Genomic DNA, 24,693 nt, shown 5'->3' on the forward strand with positions numbered 1-24,693 from the left:
AGTTAATTAAGTAGCCAGTTATAGTGTCCATCTAAACTACTGTTCCTCATTAATTTACGTTATATATTGTTAGTTTGTATTATTATTTTTACTCCATATGTAACTCATGCACATGCTGTCCTGTGTAAAGCACTCTTATATATATATATATTCACAGAAAAAACCATAGGTTTCAGGCACGTTATAGTTAGGAATTAGCATTTAAAAAACCTCAGAAATTCACTGAAAAAACCATAGGTTTCAGGGGTGTTATAGTTAGCTGGACTTTTCACTTGTACAAAACCATTGAAATTCCCCCGTTATAGTTAGTTCAGCTAACTATAACTCGGGCGCCCGCAATGCACTGCTGATGACGTCACATATTACATCACTCATGACATGGTCAGTGACATCACTCATGACATCACTGATGACATCTCAAATGACATCACTGATGACATCACTGATGACATCATCCAGTGAATGTGTGTTTTTCTGAAAATTAAATATGTTTTATATATGTATATCTCAAGGTCGATGGAAGAATAAATGGGTATATAAGTGTCTAAATGGATGATTTGTTTTTGAAAAATTGATTGTGTAACTGACTGATTAAGTGTATCATAGTGAATACATGGCTTAGTGAGTAATGTTTAAATATGTAAATATCTGTATCAGTCTCTCACTTTGTGTATAAGTGGCTGCATGGGTTGGTGAGTAGCTACATGGGTGTCTATATAGGTTATTAGTTGGTTTTTTGAGTATCAGTCTGAGTGTCTGCATGGTTCGGTGGGGGGTATTACGTAGTGCATAGGTGCATGAATGAGTGACTCACTGTTTGTATGTGTTGAACACAGCATGTGTGCAGGACTGTATGGGTGGATGAGTGTGTGTATGGGTGTGTTAGTGAGTGAATGACTGTCTCAATAGTGTCTTTATGAGTAACTACATATGTTTTAAACTAGTATATGTGACTATTGGTGTATATATGTGAGTATATGTGAGAGTGAGAGATTGAAAGAGTTCCTGTATGAATAAGTATGTGTTTCTATAAGTGATTGTTTAAAAGACTAAGTATGTGTAAGTTTCCGTAGAAGTAAGTATGGTGGTGTGTGTATAACTGTATATGCAAGTAAATGTATGTTTGATTCTTTATTAGCATGAGTGACTATGTGTGTGAGTAACTCTATGGATGAGTGGCATTGTGTAACAGGATGTATAGGTGTATGAGTACATATGATGAGTGAGTACATGTATGAGTGACTGTATAAGACTGTTGGTGAATGAGTGGATGTGTATGTGGATCTTAGAATTACTGAAGAGGTTGTTGTAACTGGTATTGGTATGTCCATTGTTTTGAAAATGTTAGTCTCTATTTTTGAATGTGTGTATCAAAGGTTATATTAGGGTGAGAGGAGGTCTGCCACTCTATCACAAGGATGATGTCATCAGTGATGTCATCAGTGATGTCATTTGAGATGTCATCAGTGATGTCATGAGTGATGTCACTGACCATGTCATGAGTGATGTAATATGTGACGTCATCAGCAGTGCATTGCGGGCGCCCGAGTTATAGTTAGCTGAACTAACTATAACGGGGGAATTTCAATGGTTTTGTACAAGTGAAAAGTCCAGCTAACTATAACACCCCTGAAACCTATGGTTTTTTCAGTGAATTTCTGAGGTTTTTTAAATGCTAATTCCTAACTATAACGTGCCTGAAACCTATGGTTTTTTCTGTGAATTTCAAAGGTTTTTTAAATGCTAATTTCTAACTATGCCTACAGAGATAGGACATGTGAAGAAAGAAGAAAAAATGCACAGAAAGAAACAAAAGAAGTGCAGAAAGAAGCAACAGAAGTCCTCAAATACGAAGATAAGTGCAGGAAGAAGGATAACGTGCAGAAAGAACAAAAAGAAGAGCAGAAAGAAGCCTTGTTGCAAAATCATCCTGTACCCTCAACTTTTTCAGACGGATACTGGTGGTAACTGAGCCTGACTAACCAGTCCTAGAGCCAGTGCTATGTTAAAAGACACTTAGAATACAGTGAAAACACCTACATACACTAGGGAACATTATGCGTTGGGGTCCCCCTGTGATTAGCATGACCTCCTCTGTAAGCCCCTAGTATATAAGAGGGCATGGGGATTAAAACTACCTCTTAAAACAGGCCACAGGGCGTTTTTGCACACGTTAACTCAGGCCCCGTCCCCTCCCTTTACCACTGTGTAAACACGCCCTGTGTCCATTTTTAGTTGGGAGATTAAGTTCATTTGAATCCTGAGGGTCCCTGGGGTCCAACTAGCCCACTAGGTACCTCCAGTAAGTGCCACAGAGCTGCGTTGCAGAGAGGTGTAAAAAGTGGCACGGCCTGGACCACCTCTCTGCAATGCAGCTCAGTGGCGCTTACTGGAAGCACTTGGTGGGCTAGTTAACCCCCAGGGGCCCTCAGTATTGAAGGGAAATTATATCCCCAATTTAAAACGTGCCATAGTGCGTGTTTGCACACGTCACCTCAGGCCCCGTCCCCTCCCTTCACCACTGTGTAAACGCGCCCTGTGGCTGTTCTAAGTTGAGAGATTAAGTCCCCTTGAATCCTAAGGGTCCCTAGGGTCAAACTAGACCACTAGGTACCTCCAGTAAGCGCCACAGAGCTGTGTTGCAGAGAGGTGTAAAAAGGGGCTTGGCCTCAGAACACCTGGCTGCAGCGCAGCTCGCTGGCGCATACTGGAGATACCTGTTGGGGGCGCGTTTGCAGAGTGCTGCACGGAGGGGGCATGGCCTCCGGCACGATGCCAGTCTTTTATTTATTTTAGTTTTTTAAGAAGGGGGGCTGTTTGGTTCCCCTTCTTATTCTAATTTATTGGCCCTGATGACCCCATCCCCCAGGGCCAGTCTCCTAATTATATTTTTTTGACCCCAATCCCCAGGGCCGGCCACTGTTTTTTATTATTTTTAAAAAATATATATTTATAGACACACCTAGGACATGCTGGACAAACCGTACGTACCTATCACCATGACGATTTGCGTGATATTCATTAAAAGGCGACTATGCATGCAATGAATCCACGTGGAATGTATTTACACCACTAGTGAAGCTCTGACATGTCTGATGCCCTACCGTGCCTAATCCCGGTAGACACCCTTGTCGTTTATTTATACAAACTTGGGTAGCTATTGACGGGCAAATTTAATACACATGCACACCAAGCCATTCAAAGGGGATTCGACAAAAATTCGACCAAAACTATGCAAGAAACCCCCCTCACGGTTAATAAAACACACATCCACTGCCGGATGTGTAATACTTTTTATTTTACTCTCTGGAAAGGGGACGAACATCACTTGAGAGTCACAGCGCGCTCCTGACAGAGCCCAATGCTGTGTTACACCCACCATTGCCTGCCGTGTGCCACACACCTCTGTGTTGTATTCCACTAGCTAGTGCATATGCTATGACACTCTCTAGCCCATGTGCACTGTAACACCACCCCATGAATATGTCATGCCACACTTGTCTTCGCACGGGTTATATTGCCCCATCTAACGTGCCTTTCTCGATGCCTATGGTATAACGCACAGTGCTATGCCATACATATTACAATCTGGGATCCATATCTTTGTCACAGTACATATGCAACCTTACACTCCCCAGCACATATTTTATATTACAACTTTAGAGACTAGTTAGGTTACACAACACTGCCCTGTGCATATTACACTCCAAGGCGCATATCGCATAGCACGCGCTAGTGCCTGTGCTATCTCGCGCTCTCCAATGAATCTGTCATTGCGCACAATGTATTGCATATTATATTTCACGCCCGGTTCATCTTATATCACACTTTTTGGTGCATAGTTTATACCATACACTATATCTAGTTTTCATTTTCAATCGTGCTCTCAGGACTATGTTCTATATAACACTGTGTTCACCTACCCTTTTCACGGGCATTACATTTTGCGATAGGGGGTGGAGGGTCAGGGGGTGTTTCTGCCAAGTGAGCCCGGAGTCACAGTCACAAACGTCCTCTTCTTCCTGAATAAAAGTGAGATTATGCTGCATACTTGTTCATATTTTAAGTAGTTCGCACAGACACAATGTTTTAAAAACAATAAAGTTCCTAATACCCGCCTTCTCTGAACAGTTAGCTTGCTGCCCCATCCCCTTCCTCCCTATCCTCTGTTGTGTGAATCCATGGACTAGCCTCCTCCCTCCTGCCATGCATGGTCTGATGTGCTGCCACTGCCCTCAGTATGATGTACGAGTCCACTCCTCCTGCCCTCCATTGCCCAATTCTATGCCCCATCATTGACCTCCTGCTTAAACTCTGTGCTCAGCTTGCTGCCCCTATTCTCCTTCCCCCTGCCCTCCGATGTATTTGTGCATGCCCCTGCTCCATCCTTTTTGCCCACCATGTCCCATGGACCTGCCACTCCTATCTACTCTGAGTGTTCTGTTGAGCTGCCACTCCCCTCCCACCTGCCTAGCATTGTCAGATGACTGTAACCTGTCCCTGCCACCTCCACCCTGCCTGTCCACATGCCATGCCCCTATCCTCTTCCTCCTGTCCTACATGGTCCATTGTACTGCCACACCCTTCTGCCCTCCCTGGTCTGTTGTGCTGCAGCTGATCCTCCTGCCTGCCCCGTGTGGTCTGTTGTGAGGTCCCTTCCCCTGAACTTTCTTGTCTGTGCACAGGTCCTGACCCTCCCTTCTATCCTCCATCGTCCTTTGTGCATGCCCCTCCACCCTCCTTCTTGCCCATCATAGCCATTGTGCTGCCACTAACCCTCCCACTTGCCATGCATGGTCTTCTGTGCTGCCATGGCCCCTCCCACCTTCCCTGTGTGGTCAGTTAGCTGCCCCTGACCCCCTCCCACCTTCCCTCCATGGTCTGTGTGTATGCCATCACAGTCTCACTGTTGCTCTTCATGGTGTGTCTTGCTTCTAGTGCCCATCCTGCCTGACCTCCATGGCTATCTTGCTGCTCCTGCCCTGCCCCCTTGCCCCCAGCCCTACTCCCTCCCTCCTGGCTTGTCTGTTCCATTGTAATGCCCCTGATCCGTCCCTCCTGCCCTTTATGGTCTGTTATGCTGCAGCTTTCTCTCCTGTCTGTCCATTATGGTCAGCTAGCTATCATTGCCTCTTGCCCCTCTGTTCTCTGTTGTCCATGTGCATGGTCCTGTCCCCTCCCTCTTGCTTTCTATGGATTGTTGTGCTGCACTCCCGTCCTGCATGCCCTGTGTGGTGTATTGTGCTGCTGCAAACCCTGATGCCTGCCCTGCAGGGTCAGTTTGGTGCACCTCTCCATGTCCCTCCTGTCCTCTGTTCTCCAAGTCCATGTCCCTTTCCCATTTCCTTCCATGATCCAATGTACCATACTTGCGAACATTTTGAACTTGGTAAGAGGGAGATTTTGAAAAAAAACTGGGGTATTGATTTTCCCCTTTGAGTTACATTGAAAAAGAGGATATTGTAGACAGGAGACAGATCAAATAAAGCCCATTTGAGCTTAAAAACATTGGACGTTTCCTGGCTGAATCGGGTCTGTTGGCATGTATGGTTGTACTACCATTGCCTCTTCCTTCTGCCCACAATGTTCTATTACATTGCCACAGGCTTGAAGGAGGGTAGATTTTGTATCACAGGGGGCCCCTGGCCCGTTCTGTCCACACCTGAAGTATGAGACCCTTGTCCTTGCCCTGCCGGCTGCATTTGTAGGCCGTATTAAATTGACCAGCGGGTCCTGTGTTGCTATATAATTATCCTGAGACATCCTTACCACTCAGCCAGTATAAAACCCCTGTGTAGGCCCTTCTGTTCAATATGTAGGCCTCTTTGTTAAATTGACCATAGCTCTGCAATTTTAGTGTATAGCAGTCTGAAGGCAGGTCTGCGAGGCCTTCTGCTCCAAACCAGTAGCCCCCACCCTACCCGAGTGCTCCGTGCTCGGTATCAAAGTTCAACATCCCCCTGAAGCTGTCGACATACAGTAGGCTGCATCCTGGACTGGTACTTGCTTCCTGGGCAGGTTTCCCGCTTTTAAGGAAGTGGCAACCGCAGAGCGTCAAGTTAGGAGAACTGAGGAGATTTTATACATGAATATATTGAATTCCCGTACAATACCCATTATTTTCTGCTTGCTCTATGGAACTTACGATAAGCGATTGGCCTGAGAGACTGACCTTTTCACCCAGTCCATTGTCAGCATTAAGTGGGTAAATGACGAAATGTCTGGTAAAATCTGCAGACGAAGCTTTTGGGTAGCATACGTAGGTAGATGTAGCGTGCAAAGGAGCCCACAAAATGATATAAAAAGGGAGCACTCACAGATATCGACGGACTACCTCGCCGCCTGTATGTAGGTTAACAGGCAGTGCAGGTTTTCCCCAAGAGCTGGGAGCTCTTGTCTTCCTTTGCTTAAAATGTCTTGCTCTGCTTTGCTTGAAGTATCTTATTCTATTTTACCTATATGAAATGTCATGTTATGTTTAACCATTGTTCTCTTTACTTTTGCATTTAAAAGATTTTGTATTGTAATTGCAGGAATGCTTGCTCTAAGAGTAAACGTGAGTGTTCCTAGGTAACATTTTCCTTGGTGTAACTTGTTTCTCATGATGCATTTATAGATGTGTTTTCTCTCTCTCTCTGTCAGTACATTAATTGAGATACAGAGAATATCATGACAGCTGTATGATTATCTGGATTCTGTATTTTGTACTTTATGTCTCTATTCTGCGGTTTCTTTGAAGTTGCATCTTCTCATTAAACTGCCATTGTATTCTGCCTCCAATTCCATGTCTCATATGTCTGTTTTCTTCATTTTTGGAGCAAGCGTTCCTAGGCACCCCGGCTCAAATTAAGGTGCCCCTTTTGTCCCTGACTCACTCTCCTGCTCAGTTCTGTGGTGGCTCCCGGGGATCTGGGGACCGCCCCTAGCTTCCTTGACCCGTTATAGATCTTGCCTCCAACAGCCTCTCTTGCAAGTCCTGTATTGTTGGTTTGTTGCCCCTGCCCCCCTTTCCACTGCCCTCCATAGTCTGTTGTGCTTCCACGGCCCTTCCTGCCTGCTCAGTGTGGTTAAATTGTTGCCTTTGCACCCTCCTACCTGCCTTCAATTTTCAGAGTCCGTGCCCCTGGCCTCTGCCTCTCAACAGTATCCTAATGAACAACTAGATTGCTAACATTCTATATTTATTACAAAAGTGTGGAACGCCTGACATCATCTTGATGTAATCAAAACTGTAATACCTAGAGCATTTCCTTTAGAAATTACATATATGAGAGGGTCTTATTGGCATCAAAATTATGGTTAGTGCTCTAAAAGGCTAAAATAAGGACATATTTTCTGAGTTTTCAAATAGCGACAAAGCACTTTTAAATTATTTGTTATCTTTATGTTTTTTTATCCAGTTGACCACTTGATTAAATGTTGCACTTAGGGGAGATGATGTGGTGTTACTTCCAGAACTGCAGACTTTGCAACTGGGGAACCAGGTTGAAGTTTCTGCTTCAGCTCGACATTCTGTGATTCTGGTCAAATCACTTAGTCTCCCCATGTCTACAACCAAAATGAATGTGTTCTTGTGTGATGTAACCAATGCTCATGTAAAGCACTCCAATACCTGACAAGTCTGCACTATATAACACTGCAAAAACACAAAATAATAAGTGTTTTGCACACTTCTGTCATTGGGCTATATTTGGGCTACATCTGGGTGATTTTGGGCTACATTTGGGCTCTTTTGTCTCCGGTGGCCATCTTGGGAGATTTATTTGTTATGAAGTTTCCTAATTTCCTCATGTACTGCAGTCTCCTCAGTAGGAAATGCTTTCAGTTTTTTACTTTGATTCCATCATGAAGGTATTCAGATATGTCACACATTTGCCATAAATTCTGAATGTTAGCACGCTAGTTGCTCATTAGATCACTGTAGTAAAACTACTGCACCATGGAAGTCTGCTGCTGGTATTAAAAGTGCATGTTTCAGTCTGCATGTCAGAATTTTTTAATGAAATAGAAGAGGATTTGAGAAGTCACTCAAAATGTGCCCTCATTTTCTTTCTTCAGCATTAATCATAATTTCTATGGCAAAATGAACCTCCTCATTGTGTTCCTTTTTAAATTAAATGTTTTAAGTGTTACCAGTTTATTCCAATCAAGATGGCTTCAGGTGTGCCATACTTTTGTCATAATGAAGACAGTAAGCGCTCTAGTTGTTTTTAAGAACATTCTGGGACATTCTGTCATTGGGCTATACTTGGGCTACATCTGGGTGATATTTGGGCTACATTTGGGCTCTTTTGTCTCTGGTGGCCATCTTGGGAGACTTATTTGTTATGAAGTTTCCTAATTTCCTCATTTACTGCAGTCTCCTCAGTAGGAAATACTTTCAGTTTTTTACTTTGATTCCATCAAGAAGGCATTCAGATGTGTCACACATTTGCCATAAATTCAGAATGTTAGCACTCTTTTTGCTCATTAGATCACTGTAGTAAAGCTACTGCTCACCAGGGAAAACTGCTGCTGGTATTGAAAGTGCATGTTTCAGTCTGCATGTCAGAATTTTTTAATGAAATAGAAGAGGATTTGAGAAGTCACTCAAAATGTGCCCTAATTTTTCTTTCTGCAGCACTAATCATACTTTTTATTGAAAAATGAACCCCCTCATTTTGTTCCTTTTTAAATTAAATGTTTTAAGAGTTACCACTTTAATCCAAGCAAGATGGCTTCAGGTGTGCCATACGTTTATCATAAGTAGGACTGTTAGCGCTCTAGTAGTTCTTTGGAACACTCTGGGAAGCTGCAGTAGAACACAAAGGAATCAACTGACAGTCTCTGCCCTTGTTGGATGTACATGCTTTACTGAGAATGTCAGACTTCATTCTCACATGACTGAGAAAGATAATGTGAATTTACAGAAAATAAGCTCTCAGTTTAGCCTATAGATCACCTTCCAAACCTCTGTGGTAAAAGCATGAGAAAATATTTTTCTCTCAATCATGATATCCCAGCAGAAGGCTTTTTTCACATGGTGAAATCACCTTAGAACATACCACAATTCCTAAAATGAGTATGGTACCATCAACAAATGATTTATAATGTAACTAAAGTCTTAAAACCTTCTATTAACTGCAATGCTTTTTAATGAGGTGCTATCATGTATATTGGTCCCAAGATGGCTGCCAACACTTCTTGGATGAAGTGCTGACAGCCAATCATATCTCAGGATGAGATGTGTGGTTAGGCTCCGCCCACATATATATATGCTTTTAAATGCTATTTTCTCAGGATCTACTGAACAGATTTACACCAAACCTACAAAAGGCACTTCCTTGACCTGAGGACTACCTCTCTGCCAAATTTCAAGTAATTCTGTTCAGCCGTTCGGGCTGTAGCTCGTTCTAAAGGTCCTATGGAAAAATGCATGGGAAAAACGCGTTTTGGGACCCCCCTTTTATCTCAGCCCCCGCTTGACGGATCCCCCCGAGACTTTCAGGGTAGGAGCGGAGCGGAGCGCCCCACCTATTTTGAGAAATTCGCGAGGATTCGTCGACCGGCGCCAAAGTTATTCAAAATAGAATGTTGAGGTTTTCCTATGGAAACGTGGTCCTAACTATAACTACCTACTGGCGACCGCCAGTAGGTAATATATATATATATATATATATATATATATATATATATTACCTACTGGCGGTCGCCAGTAGGTAGTTATAGTTAGGACCCCTTTTCCATAGGAAATCCGCAACATTCTATTTTGAATAACTTTGGCGCCGGTCGACGAATCCTCGCGAATTTCTCAAAATAGGTGGGGCGCTACGCTCCGCTCCTACCCTGAAAGTCTCGGGGGGATTCGTCAAGCGGGGACTGAGATAAAAGGGGGGGTCCCAAAACACGTTTTTCCCATGCATTTTTCCATAGGACCTTTAGACAGGGCTACAGCCCGAACGGCTGAACAGAATTACTAGAAATTTGGCAGAGAGGTAGTCCTCAGGTCAAGGAAGTGCCTTTTGTAGGTTTGGTGTAAATCTGTTCAGTAGATTCTGAGAAAATAGCCTTTAAATCAATATATATATCTGAGCCAGCTTACGGTGCGCTTACGGTACGCTTACCGTACGCGTACGGTGGCGTGCGCGAGCGCGATTCTGATTGGCTCTTAGATCTTAGTAAACATTCGAATCGGCCGAAACCAGGAAGCGGCGGCCGCCATTTTCTCTCTCGCACTGAGAGTGATGTTGAAATATAAAGCACAAAAACATGTAAAGGGGCTGTTTAGACAGCTCCCACACACATAGCCATGTTGAGGGAGTCCCCAAAGATCCCCCAAGGCCAAAAACGGAATTTTAATTTTTTCGCTAATTTCGCCGATTACGCTTACCGTACGCGTACGGTAAAAAATTATTAAAAAAACAAAATTATCCACACTCTCCCCACCCCGTGTGCAATTGGTGGCCGAAGGCCACCAATTGTGCATGTCTTATTACACATGAGATAAACTATAATATTTTTAAAAAAAATAATAAAAAAAAGAAATTATCCACACTCTCTCCACCCCGTGTGCAAATGGTGCCCGAAGGGCACCATTTGTGCATGGCTTATAATAATTACGAAAAATTAAAATATTACCTTTCAAAACGAAGTGCATCATATGTCCTCCATGTGCGCACGGTGCGCGAAGCGCATCGTGCGTACATGGCCCATCTAGCGTAACGTGGGCACGCGGTGCGCGTAGCGCACCGCGTGCCCATTGTGCGTGCACGGCACTAACTGCGTAAAGTGGGCGCGCGGTGCGCAAAGCGCACCGCGTGCTTACTGTGCGCGCACGGTACGAACTGCGTTAAGTGGGCGCGCACGCCACGAATGGCGTAAAGTAACTTAGCATTTAAAAAAACGTACAAATTCACTGAAAAAACCATAGGTTTCACACACGTTATAGTTAGCGGAAATTTTACTGATAAAAAACCAATGAAATTCCCCCATTATAGTTAGTGCAGGCAACTATAACTCACGCGACCGCAATCTTCTGCTGATGACATATGTGTCTTTATGAAAAAAAAAAATATTTGTAATATATGTATAGCTAAAAATGTATGGAAGAAGACATGGGCAAATAAGTGTCTAAATACAGTATTAGCATAAGCAGAGGATTGCGGTCGCGTGAGTTATAGTTGCCTGCACTAACTATAACGGGGGAATTTCATTGGTTTTTTATCAGTAAAATTTCCGCTAACTATAACATGTGTGAAACCTATGGTTTTTTCAGTGAATATATATATATATATATATATATATATATATATATAATTTTCACCGTATCTAACTCAAAATTGTATTGGCAGCATATACCAACGTCTTCCACACACTTTTTGGTTTTTTAAAACTTTTATTGAAGCTTAAACCACATGTTAAAGAACATACCGTCAATGAAGCACAGGTCAAGTCACTTTTCAAACCCGTTACATACACATCGGTGGGAGTACACCAAAGAACGACATATCAGACAGAGAAAGAATACCATGCAAAGGTGCGACACCTAGTGGGGCCGAGATGTGTGTGGGGAGTAGCACGAAGCGTCATGGGGTGGCGCAGGGTGACACAGGCTGCCCCGCCGGTCTCATCTGACTGCCGAGTGGATGGGATGTCTTGGCATGTAGGTAGGAGATAAGAGGTCCCCAAATAACGGGCAGCTGGCTAGCAGCCGGCATCAATTTCAAGAACTCCTCAAGTAGCGTTTGGCAATGTGCAGAGTCCTCCAGCCAGGCTTGGACCTTGGGTGCCGGTCTCAGTCTCCAGTGCATGGCCACCCTGTGCCTGGCAAGAACCAGTAACATGGCGATGAGTTTGCGAATCGCGTTTGGGAAGCTCTTCACATAGCCCAGGAGGCATACCAGGGGTCCGGAGTGATAAGTGTGGAGGAAATCTCAGAGATGGCAGCACAAACGCCTCGCCTGAAGGCGGAGACGTCCGGACACAACCAGCACAGGTGAGGAAAATCCACCGCAGAGGAGGAGCACCGCAAGCACCTGTCGCTGACAATGAGACCCATTCTGTTCAGTGTTACGGGAGGGTGGCCAGCGCCGGAGGGGGCTAGGAGAATGTGGAGTGGTGCTCTCGACAGTGCGTCCTAATTTAATAGTATAACAGCGTGTCTAGTGGGCCAGTCACGCTTCAGTGTTGAAGAAGGTGTTGTCTGGGTATAGGTCCGCCAAAGTGCGAGAACCATGTGCGCAGCGCGCCTGGCCATGCCTGCCATCTGCAAGGGAGGGAAAGCTGGGTTATTTGCGAGGGGCATGGCCTGTGCGGAGAGTACTCTAGCGCATTTCCGGAGGCCATTCCAGGCCCAGCGCAGATTTTGCACAGTGTAAATCTCGCCGCGCGGGGGTTTGGGAGTGGCAAAGAGCGCGGTCTGCAGCGGCCACGGAGCAGCGAGGTCGGCCTCCACCACGATGTGTGGCTAAAAAGGAGTGGGGTGCAACCAAAGTGAAGAAAACTAGCCTGAGCGCTGAACGCGTATAACCTGAAGTCAGGGGCACCCATGCCACCACGGGAGAGAGGGAGTGTAAGGATATCATATGCTATTCTAGGCTGCCGACCAGCCCAACCCAAAGAGATGATGGAGCGCAATTTATGAAATAAGTGTGCCGTGAGTGGGACGGTGACATTAGGAAGAGACAAGAATTTAGGGAGCACCACCATTTTGGCGATGGCAATGCGCCCTGGGAGCGATAGGGGACGTTTTTGCCACATTTGAATTTTGGTGTCCAACCAATCCATCGCGTGGCCGAAGTTGGCCTTCCAACGTTTTTCCACGTCCATGCTGAGCCTAATGCCCAAGTATCTAGTGAGACCGGATGCCCAGACGAAGGGGTAGTCCGAGGTGAAAGAAGTGGTGGCGTCCATGAGGGGGAAGAGAATGGATTACCTCCAGTTCGCTTGAACGCCGGACAGACCCCCGAACCGCACAACCACCCTGATAATGGGGGCTAGGTTTTTTTGTGGGTTGCTGATATACAGTACGACATCGTCCTCATACATGGAGAGGACCAGTGCCCGAGCCGCGAAGCCAATGCCCCTTTGAGTGCGATGCTGTCTGAGCCTGGCCGCGAGAGGCCCCATGGCTATGGCGAATAGCATGGGAGAGAGAGGGCACCCCTGCCTAGTACCCCTCGTGATGTGAATGGGCTCAGTGATCTGACCATTTACCCGTATACGGGCGGTGGGTAGAGTGTATAACAGCTTGAACATGTGAACACAAACAGGGCTGAAACACAAGCAAGGAAGGAGGTAAAAAAGGAAGGGCCATTCCAGCGTGTCAAAGGCCTTGGTGGCGTCTAGAAGAGCAGCCACGGCTGGTAAGGAGGGATGGATCTGATGGAGGACGGCAAAAATGGTCTGTAGATTGTGCAACGTGGCACGCCCAGGAATGAAGCCGGACTGGTCCTGGTAGGCTATCAATGGCATAAGCGGAAGGCGGTGCGAGGACAGCAGTTTGTCAAAAAGTTATTAATCGGTGTTGATGAGGGATAGGAGGGAGATAGTCGCAGAGCTCGGGGGATTTGTCGGGCTTTAGAAGAAGTGTAAGTAAGGCCACGCGGAGTGTGGGGGGAACCGGCCACATTCAAAAGATTCATTGTACATGGCAGCCAGATGCGGGACCAGGAGAGGCGAGAGTTGCTTATAGAAGGACACAGGTAGGCCGTCAGAGCCAGGAGCTTTGTCTCTGGGGAGGCCACTAATGATGGCCAAAATCTCTTCTTTGGTGAACGGTGCATCAAGGTATTCCCGGTGCCTATTTCCCAGCCATAGGAGTTCGATCGTCTCAAAAGTATTGATCAAGGACTTCGCGGGAGGGAGCCTCCCCAGCAGCGTATAGCTGCGAGTAAAAAGTGGAGAACCTGGCAACCTCCTCGGTGGGGGGGGGGGGGGGGAAGAGGTTGTCCTGTCCGGGCCTCAAGCTTGGAAAGCTGTGACATATGTAGCTGCGTGCGGTTGGCGCAGTAGATTGGCCAGGGATTTCCCAGGGCGATCGCCCTCTCCATAGCGGCGGGCTGTAGCCTCCCTGCCCAGGAATGAGATTTCTCCATTGGCTTCTCCTGAAAGTTAATGAGTTTGCTTCTTATCAAAGCCAGGGTGTCGGGATTGGGGTTCTGAGACTGCTGAGAGTCCAGGTTCTGCATTTCCCCTTCGAGACTCCAGGACACTCCGGACGGAGGGTAGCACACCGGACAATTTAGACATACACTCACCTCGGATCACAACCTTGAAACCCTCCCAAAGGGTCGAGGGAGAATCTACTGAGCCGGAGTGAAGTTCGAAGTAGTTAACGATAGACGTTGGTATCTCGTCTCGAAAGACAGTCGCGCAACGTATTGGGGGGCGGTTGCCAAGTGAACATGCGGTGTGGGGTTTGTGGGACGCGCAGGCGCAAGTGCACGGGGCATGGTCGGAGAGAGTTTGGGCCATATGATCTACGGAGGTAACCCAGGAGAAAGCATCGCAAGCGGTGCCTCAAAGATCCAACCCATACCAGCAGCCCCACGAACCAGTCATGCAGGTACCCTCATGCACATCCGGGTGGGGATGTCGCCATGCATCCAACAGGGAATTGTCAGACAAAATGGATTGTAAGAGTGCAGTAGCACGGGGGTGCTGAGCGTGCATCCCGGAGTGGTCAAGCGAGGGTGAGAGTGTAGAATTGAAGTCTTCCCCCTCCCCCCAAGAGGAGAGTGGTGGGTCCTAGAGTGGAAATGTGCTGCCAGACTTGTGAGAAGAACTCCGGACTGTCGGAGTTGGGGCCATAAATGGCCGGAAGGATAAATGGTTGGGCAAGGAGAGTACCGTGTAGAATCACAAATAGGTTGTCCGGGTCTATGATGGTTTGGGATGTGTGCCAGGGTAGTCCCCTGCGCAGGAGGATGGACACCCCACGTGAATAGTTAGAGTAGAAGGAAGAGTGCATTTCTCCCCAATGCTTTGACAGGAGCCTTGAGGAGGTGGCCGACAGGAGGTGCGTCTCCTGGAGAAAGCAGATGTCCAAATTGTGTCTGATGATGTGGGCGTGCACTAGGCGGGCCTTACGATGATCATTAAGGCCGCGAATGTTCCAAGTTCAAAGCGTGGTTTCTGTCATGCTGAGGTGTGGTGACGCTGGACTGCGGATAGAGGCCGATGTGCAGGGTAAATGGCAAGACCCAGTGACAAGGCATGTGACAGCGAATCAAGCAACATGGGATAAAGAGCACTACAAAAAAGAACATAAAACAAGCCACCAAGAGGAGGCAACCACCCTGGCAAAACCTTACCCCCCCACTCCCAACCCACTCCAACTCCCCAATTAGGTTGAGTACACCACCCCACCGTGTTCCAAGGAAGCAAACGTGTAGAGGGACCCAAGGAGATTTAGAAGGGATTTATCCCTAGGACGCATGGCTCCACCAGACACACGCCCCATCTCGAGGATGGGGTGGCCAAGCAAAGGTATAGTTCAGACTACAGTTCCACAGTGCGAAGAATGACAACTAGGTCCAGGATGACCTTAGACGATGTGGAACACTGTCTTTCACTGCAAATGTGGCCTGGCGCAGTGGAACAACCTGCCCCCCAGGAGAAGAGGGGCCGGCAGGAGAAAACAGGGGGGGTCTAGCTGTGAGAATACAGAGTGAACTGGCAATAGCCTGAATGGGCGGTGGAATTACCAAGCAGGGAGGCCAAGACAAAATAGTAGGTGTCCAAGCTAGTCGTCACGGAGATCGCAACCTTGCTCTTGTTGCGAGCTGGGCAGGGACAAGCGCGGTCTCTTGTCTAACTTCTTTGCAAAGGCCAGGGTGGCAGATGGCTCGGTGAAGTAGTGTTTGGGAACCATCTTTAACCCGCAGTTTGGCCGGGTAGACCAAGGAGTATGATACGTCGTGCTTTTGGAGCAGTCGTTTGGCCGGTAGGAACTCTCGCCTGGCAGCCTGCACCGCCATCGTGAAGTCCGGGTAGAAGGCGAGAGAGGTGCCTTGATGACAGACCTCTCCTCTCTCGCGGACAGCTCGGAGGATTGCATCTTGGTCACGAAAGTTCAGCAGCTTGGCAATGATTGGACGGGCGGGAGCCCCCGGTGCAGGTCGCAGCCCCAGAGGGCGGTGGGCCCTCTCTACGATGAAGACAGGGGACAGTACATCACCAAACAGGTCCCGTAGGAGTTTCTCTATGTAGTCCTTTTGTTATGTAGGTGGATTCAGGCACTCCTGTGATGCGGAGGTTACTCCTCCGGGAGCGCACCTCCAAATCCTCGTTTTTGATGACTTACTGTACCTTGCCCATTTGTAACAGTTTGTGGTGGTCGCCGGTCCTAGCTTCCTCAGCATCCAAGACCCTTGCCTCGACCTGCGCAAGGTGTGAATCATGAGAGTCCACCCTTGCCTTCACTGTCTCCAGCCTGGAGGAGAACTTATCCAGCTGGGAAGCAATGCCGGAAACTGTTGCCCTGACGTCCAGCATGATCGCCTTTAGGTCATCATCCCTCGTCGTTCCACTCTCCGTCTGGGTGGCCAGCACGCCTGTCTCCTGGGCGGCACCATCTTGGCGAGTCAGTCTGCTTTGTTCAAACGCCACCTTGGGCTGCTTGGGGTCTGCTTTCCCCATGAGGAGGCATATGCAGCCGGCCGGGCCCGCGTCAGCAGCTGGGAGACTTTGGAGTTGAGGGAGCAGCAGCTGGGTAAGCACTGGGAGCTGGCGAGCGTTGGGGCCACTGGGCGACAGTCCCCAAGGCGTGCTGGGCACTCAAGGCTGCAGGTGGGCAGCAATCCCCCGCGGTCCGTGATCGGCTCCTGTGGCAAAGCGCTGTGGGGGGGGGTGGGCACACGCAGTGGAGCAGTATGGCAGGAAGTAGAGATTGTGGCTGACCACCGGTGGTTGCCCTGATATCACCGGCAGGTCCGGACGTGTCGTCAATACGCCAGGTCAGCGGCGATAGGCACCACCGACGCCGCGGGCGCAGCGCTGGAGGATGTTGGAGCGTGGGCCTCAGGGAGCAAGCCGGAGGAGAGGGCCAGAGATATCGGGGAGACTTGGGGGGTGTGCCGCCCCCGTCGCAGGGCAAGTGCGGGCAGACAGGTAGACTGAGCACGGGCTGGCACCCACTAGCGTGGCGTGTGGCCCCAGGCACTGCGGTGCAACTCGCGCGCCCCCACCCCGCCACCTAAGCTGCTTACACGGCGTCACTCACTGCAGTCCAGAGGAGGCAACCCAGCATGGGTCCAGTGGCAGATTCTTTACTCGCGTCCACGGCGCCTCCAGTGAGGGTCTGGATTCACCGCAGCTCAGCGCCGCCCCTGATCAAACATCTTTCACACACTTCATTTACATATGGTCACTATGTAACTATATTTACTACAAATGTAACTCATGTAATCTGCTGCTATGCCAACTCTGTGAAGCACTCGGATACCTTAGGGTCATGTTCGTGCTACATAAAACTCGATCGATAAATAAATTATCTTCCTTGATGATTACTGTTAACTGGGCCATGAATGCCTTCTTATTTAACTGCTAGGTAGGTAGGTGAGGGGGAGATGGATATGAGGAAGTAGTCAACACTGGGCATCACTACCTCAAATAGTAGTCAAGATAGGGATCAAGACATGGCCCCATTAGGAAAAGGAGTAGAGTGTTCTCACAAGTCCCTCATGGAAGTAGGGTGTCGTAATCTTATTACTCGTTCCCTGCTTATTTTCAATTTTATTTGCAAAATGGAAAAGCCTGATAAACATATGTTCTAAAAACTGCATTCCTTGACTTTAATAGTCCATGAAATATGCACTGCTGTACTGTATAAAACAAGGCACATGCCATTGTTTTTCCCTGAATGAGAAAAATGCAAGTAAAACTAATTGGAGCGTCATCCCTTGTAGAACATGTTCTATAGCGCACGTCCAACATTTGCAGATAGCATACACGAACAGATTGGCAGTAATGCAGCTCAAAAAGGTATTGATCGTTGTTGATAATTATAGAATAACTTAGCCTGACATTATGAGGTAGCAAAAAATAGCGACATATTGAGAGCTCTGCAAGAACGCAATGGAACTATATGTAGAATACCTTCAGTGGACTCTGCTGTGAACTCTAGTTCTAGAACTGACACTAGTTCAACCCCCCCCCCCCCCCGTCCTCATGTATGTAAAATGTCCAGTAGTTACTTCCAACATTAAACAAACTGCAATGCGAGTTACAATGTATGAGAGCAGATCAGAGAAAGCCAAAAAGCGCACCCCGTTGTCAAGTGAAAAAATAGTTCCTGTCTTCAAGAAAACTAACTATCGTGTAATCACTGTGCTGCTTCATATTCATTACTTAATAATTTAGAAAAGTTTCTTTCCATCAGCAACATTTTTAACATTGTGTGGGTTGAGCAGGGTTTCACATGGCCCTGCACAGTTTTGTGCACGGCTCAATGGCTTTTAGAAGATTAGTCAGGAAATCAGAAAATGCTTTGCGCCATGCGAGCTCCTAGGCAAAACTTATGTTAAAAACCTTCAAGTACCAAAGCAGGAAAAATAACTTCTCGTAATCCAGAAAAAGAACAGTTACTACTGAATTTCAATATCCATTCAAAGGAAAGAAGATGCAGCAAGAGAGAGGGTCCCTACCTCATAAAGAGATCACAGGAGGAATCATTTAAGAATGCTTCTGTGAAAAAAGTATTTCACAGGTGTCAGCCCTCTGGAGTAGGATTCCCACGTGGATGAGAATTTCACTTTATGGTCAGTATAAATGCCACCATTGTTAACACAAATATGTTTCCCCTTTGTGTAGGGTATGCAAAGAATACAGCTGCATAAATGTATCCCCAAATGCAGACGGAGTTAGACAACTTCCATACAGGCATAAACCAATTCCTATGCACGAAAATCTGTGCAGACCCGTACACACAGGAACGACAGGTACACAAAGCTCATGCAAGGAAACCCTTGGAGACCTGCATAGCTGCCAACTAAATCTTACCCAACTTCAAGGATTTCAACAACAAAAAACCTTCAATGCCAGGGATTTTAAGCCCATACTTATAATGGTAAAAACAAAACAATCCCAGGTTAGAACATTCTGTAGTCGTGTAACAATTCAGAACTGGCTGAATGCGTGTCCACAGGCTGGGACACCATGGTCATGATCAAACACATACATAGAAAATAAACAAAAAATACAATTGACCTCATGTTCTTCACCATTTGACTTTGTTGGGCTGCCTACACGAAATGTAACGTTTCCCATGTGTCTACGCTTTGTGTTAGATAATGGTGAAGTGTAGCTCACTGGTTAGAGGAGGCATACCCTGAAGCAGAGATCAGGCCCGGGACCTGGGTTTGATTCCCGACGCGGCAGGGTCCAGAACCCAATTGTCCACGGACTCGATAATTCTCGCTTCGGTGCCCACTCTAAGCACGAGTTCACACTATGCAGCTCTGGGCAACAAGCCTGCTTAATCTACACAACGGCCCCCCGCGGCGGGATGCCTGGCTTTCACCTTGGGGATGCCCAGTACAGGTTATCTTACAGGGAAAAACCAGGACGGGTTACCAATGCAAGCGCCAAGATGCCCGTAGGGTGATAGTTGCGCTCTATAAGTACCTCAATCAATCAATCAATCTTGCTTTTTCTGTGTCCTACATTCAGATCTAAAACATGTATTTCGAGCTTTGAAAATACACAATGAATTACTTAATTGTGAAAGTTTGCAGCAACAACATCCACTGTAATATGAAACACTTAAGGTACTCTTTTTTCACTTTGTGTAAAGAAAAATACACCTGGGATTCTAAATCTGTCAGTCAAGTGTTCTTACACCTTCAGTACACTAGTACCTGATGGAGACAGGCTACTGTCTGTCTGTACACAGACTTCTGTAACCTGCAGCACCAATGAAAACAGTATAAGCCACATGATTGCGGTACGAAAGCTAAACTAAGCTTACGTCCAATTCAACATCAAACAAAATGCAACCTGCGTCATTACAAAAAAGGAGCTAGCTTTACAAAATATTGTACAAGCACTGTAGCTAACTATCTCTAACAACAAAATAGACAACAGAGAAAATAAGGGTTGAGGCAAAGGCAGAAATACCGCACCTGTTAACAAAATAGTATGGCAAAGTCGTAATGGTGCAGGGAAACCAGGAAGTGCACCCCTCTCCACTCCCTATTTGGAATTTCCAAACTTAAAGCAATCAAAAAACCCTGTAATCCGCACCCATCAATTATGTAAGCATTCAAGGTCAGTTAGACACAAATTGTTCGTGATGATCTGAAGAATATGCCAAGTCGTTGTGTTCTTACTTCCTTCAGGGCCGGCTTAAGCGCTGGTGGCGCCCTGTGCAACAATGTTTGTTGGCGCCCCCCCCAATGACCACCTCCACCATGGATTCTCTCACTAGCACCCTTTAACATTTACCAAATCTCCATAACCACACTCTCTCAGATGCATTGAATTAGTTATACAGCGCCACTCATACCAGTGTAGGGTGTCCGAGCACTTTGCATCTCACACACACATTACACACAGACAATCAATCATACGTGTGTAAATCAGTGTATAGGAAATGTTACATAAGCCAAAGGACTGAAAGTGTAGGAGTCACATGTCATCCATACTGTAGGCAGTATAGTTTAAGATTGCTTGGTGTGGAGAAGCACAAACTCAGAGTCGAAAAAGAAAACAGCGTAGTTGGGAGTTTTCTTTAATAATAAGAATCGATTTCTAGCCAAATTAACTCTTTATGCAACATTAATCAATGTTCTAATGTATACTTTGCAGTGTGTATGCAGTCTTATGATGAAAGTTAATAGCTCACTGTTGAATATTAGGACTTTAAGTTATAAATTGCAAGTAACAAAAGGATGTCTCTTTTAAAAGCAGTAACCTGCTGATCTATTTACATGATGTGCACTGTGTAATCTACATGGTACACGTTCTTTGCAGCAGGCATATTAACCCTCTGCACTACCTTCACAAGTCAAAACATCAACTATACAAAACGCTGATCTCTCTCCAGGAAGATAATTAATCACACAAGTTATCCTGACATTTGTGTGAGGCCTGTTAATTACTGGGGGAAAGAAACACTGCAGCGGGTGCTTCAAAAACATAATAAAAATGCAAACGCGGCGCCCCAAGGAAGCCAGCACCCGGTGCAGTGGCACTGGTCGCACCGCACTAGAGCCGGACCCGATTTCCTTGATACTTTATTGACAACGATGAGCATATAAAGTTGTTTAAAATCCACTATTCATAATCCTTTTAGCCAACGCGTTTCGTCCCAATAGGGACTTCTTCTGGGCTCAAAATTAGAGTCACGGTGTATGTTTGTTTCCTTATACAAGTCAACAGAAAGGTCCTAAGACACAGTATATAAGGTGTCTTCAGACTCACCTCAAAATTAAAGTCACTGTGTATGTTCGTTTCCTGATACAAGTCCTAAGACACAGTATAGTATATAAGGTGTATTCAGGGTCACCATTCATGTGGCACAGTAGCCCGGAATAGTTGTCTCTGCGTCTGCTCCAAAAGCGTTGTAAATTTTTTAGAAAGGATAATTCTTAAAAAAAATTATAATTACTTTTTAAAGTATTTATCTATTTTATATATGGGTGTGACCATGATCTATATTTTGAGTAATTGTGTAATCAATCGTGTAATGAAGTGTACGGAAATCCGCTTTGTTTTCTTCTTCTTACAGGATATTTATTTTAATGGTAACGGTTGATGAAATGGTGATGATTTTAGAATACTTAAACAAAAAATTGTGTTTTTATGTTGTTTAAAGACCTGTGGTCTAAATAAACGTTACTTTGACTGACTGAGCGTGCAATGAAGGCTTCTTTTTCTTGGGATGCCTGAAACTCTGTGGTGTCTCAACACAATATTATTGACGATTACTTAGAAGGGGGAATGTTAGGAGCGCATGGACCAATTGTGTGAAATTTTTGAATTACAAGCAGTCGCAAGGAACCTTCTCCAATTACCTACACAGCTCCTGAAAGAAAACAAAGTAAACCTGCTCATATACCATGGCTCTAGCGCTGTATGGCAGAAGCCAGTCACAAAGGGCTGTACGTGCACGTTCGACCCTGAAATTGCATGCACTGGTGAAGGTCATAGGAGAGTAGGTGTGGCATCGTGCAAAGAAATGGAACCTCACATGGGTGACTTGATTAACGTTAAGGAATTGGGGCGCAGGTCGGTGCTGCTAGGACTTCCCTGAGTAGAGTACGTGTAAGGAGGTTAAGTCATCGGCTGATACAATGGGGTTCTGCCATGGAAATGGGAATAACGGGATGGCACTGGGAGGAATGGCGTGACAGATAAGTTGAGGATAGGAATGGAGGCCTGGAAGGATTGGAAAGATAACAGTGATGGAGGCGGCTTACAGTACTAGGGGCTGACAGAATTGGACAGGGCTTTCTACTTACATTCCAAGTGTTTCTTCTTGGGCCCCATAACCTCATGGGTTGTCGCCTTGCACACGGCTCTGGCTACTGCCGATCCGGTGACGCTGTACTGAGCAGCGGCGATGCGATCCGTCAGCGTCTGGCCCGACATCTTGTACTGGTGATGGAAGAAAGAAACTGAGGATCAGAGATGTGCGGGAGTACAGAGCGAACAGCTGTGCGCGGGAGGCACCCCCATCCCCCCAAATAAGGGCCGCTGGACCTCAGTGCAGCGCTGCACGCATCCTCACAGAGCAGCTGAGGACCGAGTTCACTACACTACCTGGAGTGTGGGCGGAGCTGCACCGCTGCTCAGGTGGGGGCGAACAATGGGGGGCCCTGCTTATAAGGGGCTCGCACCTCCCAATATCACGCGCTTCCCACGGTAAGGGCTCGCCCCCTTCCCCTGCTGCTGTTTCTTGTTCACACGCTCGCCCCCTCCCTGCTGTCTACGGCATCAATTATTAAGCAGCCCAGAATAACCAGGCGCTCCCCAGCCCGCTTGCTGCCGGCGCCCCCTCCTAGCAGGTATAGTAAAGCGGCCCCGGGGCTGGGCCAGGTACAAACCTGTCAGCGGCTCCTCCTCCTGTCCTGCTGCTGCTGCTTTCGGTGCTGCCCGGGGCTGCTGTGCGGGGGAGGACAGGCCGGTGCAAGGAGGGGCGGTGCAGTGTGCGGTATACCCCTCTCCCGGGACTCAGAGCAGCACAGGGGCCTTGTGTGCCGCAGAATCTAATAATCCCCGCTCCGACCTCCCTCTCGCTGCCCAGGACCTAATCCCTCCCCCTCGCAGCCTGTTCAGTGGGCTCGCCCTCCCCCCGCGCCGTAGGTCTGTGGTTTCTCCTAGTCAGGTGATGCTTCACCAGCAAACCGTTATCATCCTTCAGCCCCGCCTACTCGCGCTGTCACTGCATAGGATGCAGCCTGGCATCCATCTCAGGCAGCCATCCCTGCCCTGGGAGTCATTCCCTATCATTGCCTGTATCCTCACATCCGTTCATTTCCCTATCGCTGTCGATGCACTGGAGATCCCCGCGCGTGAATCCTCAGCCATGCCTTAGCGCCGTCTGCCCCTACCCGTGCTTTTCCACCCCTGCCTGTGCATGTTCTTTTATTACATGAACACCTTCACCCAGCACATTTTCTGTGCTTGTCTCTGTTTTCTCATCCCAGCACTCAATCTCTGCTTGTGCATAACCATTCCTGCATAAGTAGTCTGTAGTTCCAATGTGTCTCCCCTGCTAGTCCCCATCTCTGTTTATGCATCCTAGTTCCTGCTTATGCACCCTCATCTTGTCTCTTTATACACACCGTATTCCTGCCTGTACAACCCCTTCTCTGATTAGGCAACCCTTGTTCCTTCCAGCGTTTCTACTTCACTGTCCTTGCATCCTCCTTCCAGGTAATGCAGCGTATAATCCACATCCTCGGATGTGCACTCTTTACTTCTGCCGATACCCCCCATGCCACAAGTGTACTCTGCCTTTTCATTCTTACCAGTAGGTTGCCTATTATTGCGTGTTCGTCCCATTCCCGGCTGTGCGCTCCCTATCAGTACCCGTGAACCCCTTTCCTGCGGATTTATTCCCTATGCTGAGTGGTAAGTGCATTTCTACTGGAGTTAATTAGGGCAACTTTCAGTCAGTTCTCGTTTTTAGCCAGCAACACTAAGTGGTGGCAGGTTCTTAAGGAGTGCATACTAGAAAGCATTCACATGAGTTAAATCTCATCTTCAACATTGCCAGCGGGGGCACAATTAGTTTTTATTCAGTAAAAATATAGATATTTACAGCCTTGTGTTGATTACCACAAACGCAATGAGTTCGTGAGAAAAGCATTTTTTCAGTTACCTTTGAATCCTGACCTCCTGACCCAGGTGCGAGATATCTAGCCATTTACCAAACTGCATACAAAAGGGTTTACAATCCTGGGGACAAATGGAAGATTTACCCCAAACCAGACACAACTATTTGTATTGCGTTGGGATGTCCTCTGGGCTCTGCAATGGCCCCTGTGACTTTCCAGGCATTTGTAAACTGCAACTTTCAAGTAATTTCAAGTGCATATGCCTTGTGTATTTGGAAGACATTTAGGTGTATTACTGCTTCTTGTCTCACACATCACTCATGTACTAGAAGCCTTTTTTAGCCTGTTCCTAAATTGTTTTTATGGAAAAGTGCCACATCCATACAAGCCACATAGAGTTATTGTGTTATATAAAAACAACCAATGGCAT

General features: G+C 46.7%; 1 protein-coding gene across 5 annotated transcripts in view; it reads right to left on the reverse strand.

Moving 5' to 3' along the window:
• Positions 1-23,279, reverse strand: part of SNAP91 (synaptosome associated protein 91) — a 667,800-nt gene extending 644,521 nt beyond the window's left edge. For 3 of the 5 annotated variants that reach the window (XM_085611031.1, XM_085611030.1, XM_085611029.1), the window contains exons 1-2: positions 23,028-23,279; positions 22,443-22,578 (exon numbers count right to left, since the gene is read on the reverse strand). In XM_085611031.1, coding sequence (XP_085467157.1) covers positions 22,443-22,572 — 130 coding nt within the window. In that variant the 5' untranslated portion in view covers positions 22,573-22,578; positions 23,028-23,279. The remainder of the gene's footprint in view (positions 1-22,442; positions 22,579-23,027) is intronic. The other 2 variants (XM_085611033.1, XM_085611034.1) reach the window with 1 other exon arrangement.
• Between the last annotated feature and the right edge of the window lie 1,414 nt (positions 23,280-24,693).

The sequence above is a fragment of the Triturus cristatus genome, chromosome 6 (genome assembly GCF_964204655.1).
Source record: "Triturus cristatus chromosome 6, aTriCri1.1, whole genome shotgun sequence".
NCBI classification, from domain to species: Eukaryota; Metazoa; Chordata; class Amphibia; order Caudata; family Salamandridae; genus Triturus; species Triturus cristatus.